This window comes from Neolamprologus multifasciatus, chromosome 12 (genome assembly GCF_963576455.1).
Source record: "Neolamprologus multifasciatus chromosome 12, fNeoMul1.2, whole genome shotgun sequence".
In the NCBI taxonomy this organism is placed as follows: Eukaryota; Metazoa; Chordata; class Actinopteri; order Cichliformes; family Cichlidae; genus Neolamprologus; species Neolamprologus multifasciatus.
In genome coordinates this window covers 14,157,520-14,167,122 of record NC_140450.1, presented here as the reverse complement: position 1 = coordinate 14,167,122, position 9,603 = coordinate 14,157,520, and the positions used below count along the sequence as shown (strand labels likewise).

The window sequence follows — 9,603 nt, the reverse complement described above, 5'->3', positions numbered from 1 at the left end:
ACAAGTGTATGAAAAGTTAGAAAATATATTTCTGAGACTGACTTTGAAAAATTCATCTATGCATTCATATCAAGCAGGCTAGACTACTGTAATGATCTGTTTGCCAAATCATCACTAGGATTACTTCAGCTTGTTCAGAATACAGTGACCAGAGTCCTTACAGGCATATTGAAATTTGAACATATTACCCCAGTACTGAAGTAACTTCACTGGTTTCCAGTTCAGGACTTTAACTTTAAAATACTTCCTACAAAAACAAACAAACAAACAAAATACAAAAATTCAGCAGCCAGATTTTTTGGTGTCAGTATACTAAACAGCGATTGGCTCTCTTTACTCATGATGAAGCAACCTGCCACTGATCCTACGTCATCAACACGCGCCTGCTGTTCTCCCCGCGCCATTCCTACAAGCGTGTGTTTCCACCTCTCATTACATTACCACTGGCAGCGCTTTAGCAGCCACTGTTACAAGCACAGATTCTGTTTTCTACTGCTTTTCTTTTAGGTGAGTCCAGCTTCATATGTCTTTGTAGAAATATTTAATTGGTTGCCAGGACAAATACTTCCGACGGACGTTGGTTTGGATAGAATAAGTTCAAGCTTGCTAGCTAGCCAGCCTAAAGTTAGCTTTGGTGTTTTGGGGTATATGCACGATTATGAACTCTGCCCACCCCGGTTCTTTAGTGAGTGAGCGGTATTTTGATTATAGATGACGCGCACTGGGGCAAGACTACAGCAAGTTGGACTATATTTGCGAATCCTACAGCAGTAGTAAAAGGCAAATGTGAATCACATTAGTTTTAAATTTCTGCCCCACTATTACCCCACGCCACTGAGCTTGTTTTGGTTCCTTCTGTGCTTCAGAAACAAACTAACCCACTGCGTAGACATGCTAACGACTGCGTTTGTACAATCATAACAAATCCTTGCTTTGACTAAAGGCCTGTAGACACATATAGCTATATATAGTGTAAAATGTCCAGGCGTGTGTTACCGTAGCTTTAGTTAGAGGTGAATGTACCGATAGCCCCTGCAGTTGCCACCCTAGCTTTCTTGTCAACCGAGCCAACATTTGACAGCAAGCTAGTGTTAGCGACAGAAGCTACGGCAAGTGCAAAACAATATTTAGCTTCCTACTGCTGGATTAGCCTCATGTGTTGGCAATTTACGCGTGGGTGATATAACCCCCAAATTATATCACGATATTCAGGTAGTAGCATTTCATGTATGTAAATTAAGGGGTATTTTCTATTGTTTTCCAATTAGCTATTGTCAAGAGTGATTACTGAAAGAAGATGCCAGCAGCTTTAAATCCAGTGACACAGCATATGATTTAAAGTATACAATAACACTTTAGCTTAACAGTAAATAAAGTATCTTAACCTTGTAACGCTTCAGAAACTGCACAGCATCGTCAGATAATAAAACTAGAAAATATTTTCTGCGTGTGATGATCTTTCCTGTGTTGAGCTTTTTAACAGAATGCGAAACGCCCAGCTTTTCCGCCGTGCAATTTTACGTCCATCTTTTGCTCTTCATGTGAACTAGTGAGGGCTACAACAGTGGTAATTGGAGTGATTTGTTTGAGTCACACATCATTAGGTGCTGGTATATCTTCCTTTGTAGCTTGGTTGTACTCAGTGGCCTGTTTCTGTCTTAAGTGGTAAAACACGTTTGTTTCTTCTATCTTCAGCGGGAACAGCTTTCTTTCCCTCTTTTGTGCTCTTTATTAGAGATTATTGAAGTAGCTACCTTTTGAGGTACTAAATAGTAATTTGAGGTTGACACATTGGTCTTGCTCCTGCAGTCAGACTTGCCCCAGGTTTGTCTCATTACACTCACCGAATAGCAATTCTCTCTCTCTCTCTCTCTCTCTCTTTCTCTCTCTCTCTCTCTCTCTCTGTCTTTGTTTCCAAATTCCAAGAAATTAAACAGCCCATGTTTAAATCCTTACCTTTTGGCTAAAGGTTTTCCTGTAGTGGTTAAATGCTGTTATGCAGATTTGGATTGTGGATGTTGTGGATGAACAAGTTTAAGGTTGTGAATCTTACAGTGGTTAAAAAAAAAGCAGTATGTGATCAGAACAGAGCACATTCTCATACTGTATGTCACTGTAGGGAAAACAAAAAACTGTCTAAGTGCTTTGTTTTTTTTTTTGGGTCGTGTTGTTTTATTTTTCTGGTAAAAGTTAGTTTAAAAGTTAGTTAGTTTAACCAAAGTTAAAGTTTGGTATATTACAGTGGTCTACTGACTACCACCATTTTAATGATGTCTTTAACTAAAATACCCACCAAGAGTAAGCTAGATAATCCTGAAACTATCTTGAGATTCAGTTTCCACTCCAGAAATTGCCACTGAAACCATATTTAAATCACTTTAAAATAGTTTAAAATGTTGCTCTGTAAGCCTTCTTTGTATAAAACAGCCCTTCTATGACAGTGAGATTATCAGTATATCAGTAGACAATGTCCTAGCAAACCCGGCAGCTCACACAGGTGAGTTTTCTAAATGGAGGATATTTTATTACATTACAGAAAAGATAAGCACGACTTAAACTCATAATGCTGCTGATTGAGGTCAATTTGCAGATTCTGTGTTATCAGAATTTGTTTCAGTAATGCTTAAATAATGTATTCCTCCTCACCAGAAATTTGTCCTATAACATCACTAACCATAGGAAAATAAGTTATTATATTAAAGCATATATTACCTAAATAAACATTTTTAATAGATGGTATTTAATAGGAACTGCCTGGCAAAATCACAATGCCGTCATTGTTCATCCAAAGGCTTATTTCATTTGCCACTACATGCTCACTTAAAGCCCTTCCATTAGTACCTACTCAGGTCAGCAGTGCTCGACACGGTTTTTAGGTAAGTGATAGTACCTAAGGTAAACTTAGTGTATACCTTAGGTACTATGTGTGGGCTACCTTGGTAAGCCCAAGTCCAACGGATGTAACCTTTTTGTAATTCAGTATAATTTTATTGTTTTGTTGTTAAATTTGACTGCAGAGAGCGGAACATCTTTATTTACCTTTTGATCAAACCTCAGCAGTATTGGTCTTGCGCGGGGGGGAGGAGTTTGGGGACAGAGCCTGTCCTCCTGTGCTTTTCTCAGGGGGTTGAGTGTAACGTTATTAGCTGCTACTGCTGGAGCCAAGACTAGGCTCTCTGCCAAATCCGCCCTTCTATACAACATTTCGAAAACTGGATTTTATCCAAGTTTCTAATTTTTTCCCTCTGCTTTGCAAGCATTTCAGTGCTTGAATGCTCCACATAACACTCATTGTCATTTTGGTACCAGCTGAGTTTCTGTTGCTGCACCCTTTGTTTTTTTTTGTTTTTTTTTAAGCTTTTAGACTGGATTTAAACTCTACTAAACTTTAAACAAGAGAAGATTAAACCAAAAACACATTTTTCTTTTTTTTTAGACAGTACTGTCTAAAACTCTTGAACCAACCTTCATTTCTGTTGCTTCCAATGAGTTGGACTTTCTTATAGTGTTGTTTTTTTTTCTTCATGGCCTTGAGTGATCTCCAGTATTGCTACAGGTCTGTCTGTCATGACCATTTTCAGAGGAGTGTATTTTTGTTGAACGACTTACTATGACCTATGAAGCATTCATGTCGAAAAAGGCACCAAATTAAAGGGATAAAGCAGTGTTATGTCTACATACAGTGGTGTGAAAAAATGTTTACCCTCTTCCTGATTCCCCTGTGTTTTGCATATTTGACTCACTTACATGTTTCAGATCATCAAATTATTATTTTTTTGTATTAGACGAAGATAACCCCAATGAATACAAAATCCAGTTTTTAAAAGATGATTTCACTGATTAAGGGAGGCAAGTTATCAAAATCTACCTGGTCCTGTAAAAAAGTAATTGCCCCTCTTGTTAAATCATGAATTAACTTTGATTGACCACATTTTTTGGAAAGCTGAGTTCAGTTTTACTAAACACACTCGGGCATTATTACTGGCAGACCTGCTGAATCAAGAAATCACTGAAATAGAATCTGTCTGACAAAGTGAAACAGGCTAAAAGAGCTCTAAAAGCAACACATCATGCCACGATCTGAAGAAAAGCCTGAGAAACACTGAAATCTGTGAGTCTGGAAAGGGTTACATAGCCATTTGTAAGGCTTTGGGACTCCATTGAACCTAAGTGAGAGCCATTATACACAAATGGAGAAAACTTGGAACAGTGGTGAAGTTTCCCAGGAGTGACCGGCCTACCACAATTACTCCAAGAGCACATCGACGTCTCATCCAGGAGCTCACAAAGTACCCAGAACAACATTAAAGAACCGCAGGCTGCACATGTCTCAGTCAAGGTCAGAGTTCATGATTCAACGATAAGAAAGTGACTGGGCAAAAATGGCTTGCATGGCAGAATTCTAAGACAAACTCCATTGCTGAGCAAAAGGAACATAAAGACTCATCTCAGTTTTGCCAGAAACATCTTGATGATCCCAAAGATTTTTGGGAAAATTCACTGTGGACTGATGAGACAAAAGTTGAACTTTTTGGAAGGTGTGTGTCCCATTACATCTGGCATAAAAGAAACACAGCTTTTCAGAAAAGGAAAATCGCACCAAAAGTAAAATATGGTGCTGGTAGTGTAGTGGTCTGGGGCTGTTTTGTTGCCTCAGGACCTGGAAGACTTGCTGAATTCTGCTGTCTACCAAAACATCCTTAAGTAGAATATCCGGCCATCCGTTTGTGACCTCAACTTGAAGCGCCCTTGAGTTCTGCAGCAGGATCCAAGACAAGCCACCAAGTCCACCTCTGAATGGCTTAAGAAAAACAAAATAAAGACTTTGAAGTGGCCTAGTGAAAATCCTGACCTGAATCTGATTGAGATGCTGTGGCATGACCTTAAAAAGGCAGTTCATGCTTGAAAACCCTACAATGGGGTTGAGATGAGCCAAAATTTCTCTCTTTAAAAGACTCATTGCACTTGTTGCTGGTAGGGGTGGCCCAGCCATTATTAGGTTTAGGGGGCAAATCAGTTTTTCACACAGGGCCATACAAGTTTGGATTTTTTTCTCTCTCCGTAATAATAAACACCTTCATTTAGAAACTGCATTTTGTGTCTAATATTTAAATTTGTTTGATGATCTAAACATTTAAGTGTAACAAACATACAAAAATTAGCAAATAGTATTAATAGAAGGGTGACTGTCAAGACGCCATACTTAAGGAAAGAAAATAGAAATAAAAATATGACATAAGTTACAGATGTCAAAACAAGGGATTTTAAATTATTGGACTGAATTATTGGATTCTTTGAAGTGAAATTCTTTTTTGCCATTTCTGATTCAGTTTGCATGGAGATGGTCAGGAAAGCGTTGTCAACAGTCACAAGAGTGGAATGTGAGTTGGAAATGAAAGTGTATTCTATAGAAGTACCCCTCCCTGTAAATAAAAGGGGAAAATCTTATTTGTCAAGTGCTTTGTGAAAAATAAGTGAATATTATAATCAGTTGGCTCTGCAGAATGAGCCTTTCATCCTGCAGATGAACTTCGAATTCCACCGTCTTAGACTGCAGCTGGTGACAGTCCTTATTCTGGCCTGCAGGCTCAGTAAACTCACTGTAGCGGCACTTGAATCAGTAGTCACTTTCTGCAGTTTCCAGTTGGAGTGACCCTCCAGTTCGCAGCAGTTTTGCTTCCACTCTCAGAGAAAGCAGAGAACCATATTGCCACGATAACAACCTGGACACTGATCGCAGATAGCATCATTTACTCAGACAAATAAGGGGGGGAATAAGCTCGAATTACTTAAAGTATACTTGGTAACTCTTACTATGTCTGGGTGGCCCACCAAGGTAAAATTTATCTGTGAGGAAACGCTTCTCAATTTGTAGGTGAATGTTTATCTTAAATCAAGATGACTCTGCTCACAAAGTTGACCTTGATTAATGTCTTTAAGAATTGACTGGTACTAGTCTTATTATAATCAAAATTAATAATGGATAATGTATAATGCATGGACTGTGCACTAAAATAATTATACTTTGTAATGTGAAAATTGCACTGGCCACAATGCTCCTGATGCATTCTTAATGCACATGTAGTTACAGAAGCACACAGTGTTTTGTGGTGCAGGATATTTACTTTGGACTGTAGATGGCAGTCTTGTTGTTCCCTATGCTGTTTTTCTAACCCAGTCATGGAAAGTCAGCCACCATACTACTAATGATTTCACGGATGGCACTTAAAATGAATTCTGTGCCAATTTAATATGACTGGTTTGTTAAAAGGAATTTTTAAAAACGTTTTTAATTTAATGTATTTGGAATAACACTAATAAATGTATTTTTTTTTAATTCATATTGTAAATGGCTCGTTTTGTTTTGTACTGAGGAGAGTGTTTAAAAAAAGGGAAACAAAATCTGTTAATCCCTTCGTTGAAAGGTTGAGCTCATAATGAAGGATTCATGTTATCAGTGTAGGCCTGGTTAGGCAACAGTTCATTATTCAGACTGTGAAAGTGACTCGGGTACTTCCTTTGAGACTGAAAAACACCTTTGGACGTGTGAAGCTGGGGTGCTTGAATTCTATCTGGGACAGAACAGCTCTTTGTACAGCCGAGATGACTGTCAGTGTTTCTATTAGGTGCGCTTCTCTTTATTCGGAAGGGTTTGTTTCTTTCTCAGTCAGTTTGACAGTGATTTCAGCACTGCTTGATCTATAATAAAAATAAGATGGAAAAAGATGCAGCCACAGACAAAGCAACAGAAATTTCTTGTACTGACATTTTTTTTTTTGTAGATGTAATTTGACTGCATCAGCTTTAGCTACACTGAAACTATTTTGAAAGGTTTTACTCTCAGCTCAACCAGAACTTTTCACGGACAGAAAAAATAAATTCTGCTTTCTGTCTCTCCTTCTCTCCCTCCCCTCTTATGTTTTCCTTCAGATATATCCAGCTATGGATATGGACAGTGCCAGTTCAGTGGTGCTGCAGGCCTTAACCCAAGCTACCAGTCAGGACACAGCTGTGCTCAAGCCTGCGGAGGAGCAGCTCCGGCAGTGGGAGACCCAGCCAGGCTTCTACTCAGTCCTTCTGGTGAGGGGATGATATCAAAGAAGAGAAATAAAGTCTACATCAAAACCACTAAAACGAATAAATAAAGATCTTAATGGGGTATTTTGCTGAAAGTTAGATGCCACCGGGTTTAATTTATCTGCTGAAACGTATCATTTTAGGGCTTCTTTGTTTTCAGATGGATGGAAATATTTCTCTCTGCATTAGAACAGGACACTGAGGAGTAAGATATTTTCTGTTTTAACAGTCTGTCCAGTCACCTTCACACGAAAGTAACTAACAAGTTTTTTTTCTTTTTTAACCACATCAACTGTAAATATGTAAAAGCATGTGTGGTAACAATGCCCTGACCGGCACCTACCACTTGGCCCTTGTGGATCCACGGTGGATCCTCACACATTTTTGTTTGCTGTCTAAACCATACAATACAATGAGATGGATTTCACTTTCATCTCTCTCTGCATTTCGTAAATAAATTGGCTCAGGTTGTGTTCTGCAAGGCTAAGCTCGAATGATTATTACATTCATGGAACAGTTTATTATTTTCCTTTATATTTGCCAATAATACACTGTAGATTTGTGAGACAACACTGCATGCGATTTCCTTTTCACGTGGGAAGTCTCTCCGAAAATTCCTTTTGAAACAACTTCTCCACGATGTGAAATATAGTGAAACTAACGATAGCTTTTGTTGTCTGTCTCCTCTCGTAGTCCTGTTGCGTCTTAGACACAGGATATGTTACATTCCGGATTTTACAGTGACATGATCTTATTATTCAAACATTGATGATATTTGTTGATGTTACAACAGTTACTGAATGAGCCATGCTTCTTGCACAATGAGTACTATCGGTGAACTCTAACAGTACATCACGTAATATTAGATGCATTAGGTTAGACTTCCTCTTTTAACCGTATTAGAAGAAAACATTTTCACAGCTACTTTGATAATTTGCAAGATGACACCCTATTAGTAATGTGTAAGTTTGTAAAGACAGCTTTGTGAGGTGAGGTACACAAAGTAATTTGTTGTTAGCTTCTGATTATTCCGGTCTTTATTTTGGGGTGTTTTTATTTTTTATTTTATTTATTTATTTATTTTTTAAAGGCAGTAAATGTAGTTACCACTGTTGTGCTATGTGACTAAAAATGCTGAGCTCTCTCTCTTTGGAGAAGCATAAGGATGAATCCTCCTGATGATGATGCTGCAGGTATTGAATCAGTGCTGCAGTATTAAATTAATGATGACGCTGATGAAGGCTACAAGCGGAAACGCGCTGCTTAAGCAATAAAGGTCTTCTGTGTAGTCAGTATTGGGAAGGTTACTTTTAAAATGTATTCCACTACAGATTACAGAATACATGCTCCAAAATGTATTTTGTAACATATTCTGTTACGTTACTCAACGAGAGTAACGTATTCTGCATACTTTGGATTACTTAATATATTATCAAATTACAACTACATGAAAGTACTATTGTGTGATTTATCACTATTACTGAAGGCTACTCGCCATACCAATACCAACTAGATTTTTAAATCGTAATATAAAATGAGTAACAGTAGGTTGACATTAGGTAAGGCTGCACTTTTTGCAGCGATCTCGTATAGAAAACTATTCCGCGCGTATATAAAACAGGTCCGCGGCTCCGAACCGCAGTAAAGGAACCTCTGACTAATACGTCGGGTTCCGTGTCGGGCTCATAGCCAAAAACTAGCTTTACTTTGTTGTTTGGGTCAAGTTTGCTAGCGAGAGACAGAGATGGGCGTTGAAAGGCTGCTCCACCAGAACTTATTGTTTCGGAGGAAAACACGAACACAAAGTACAGTCAAGTCTTAAGAACTTACTTAGAACTGGGCTACACTGCCCATGAGGCTACATTCTTTAGGGCTATGCCTGTAACACTCTGCCTATTGCTTTCATATTGACTCATTTTTTGTACAATAATTTTTAATTATGCGGGCCGCAAGTGGGGGTGACATGGGCCATGAGATTGAGACACAGGCATTAGAGCCTCTTAATGTGTTTTGTTTGGGTTTCCACCGGCGTGGAATTACCAAAAATAGAGAGGGGACAGCCTAACATAAGAAACAGGAAAAGACCGCCGTGTAATCCTTTTAATTCAACAAAGTAACTGTATTCTGAATACCACCTTTTTAAACGGTAACTGTAATGGAATACTGTTACTCATATTTTGTATTATAAATACGTAATGGCGGTACATGTATTCCGTTACTCCCCAACACTGTGTATACTACAGGTGTTGCTGGATCTTCCATCTCTTTAGTAATCAGTTAACTCAGGAAAATAACTTTTAGACTTACCGATCACATTGTTGGGTACAGCACATAAACTGATGCTACTAACGTAAATACCTAATCAACAAATTATATGGCAGCAACTCAGTGCAATTAGGCATGTAGACATGACCAAGATGACCTGCTGAAGTTCAAACTCAATGTCAAAACAGGGGAAAAGAAGGTGATTTCAAGTGGCTTGGCTTGGCATGGTTGTTGGTGCTAGACAGGCTGGTCCTAATATTT

At 38.5% G+C, this 9,603-nt stretch overlaps 1 protein-coding gene across 1 annotated transcript in view; it reads left to right on the top strand.

Moving 5' to 3' along the window:
• The first annotated feature begins 374 nt into the window (after positions 1-374).
• ipo11 (importin 11) overlaps positions 375-9,603 on the top strand; it is a 124,520-nt gene continuing 115,291 nt past the window's right edge. Inside the window, exons 1-2 of the mRNA XM_085181588.1 lie at positions 375-507; positions 6,931-7,080. Of these exons, the coding sequence (XP_085037714.1) occupies positions 6,943-7,080 (138 nt within the window). The 5' untranslated portion in view covers positions 375-507; positions 6,931-6,942. The remainder of the gene's footprint in view (positions 508-6,930; positions 7,081-9,603) is intronic.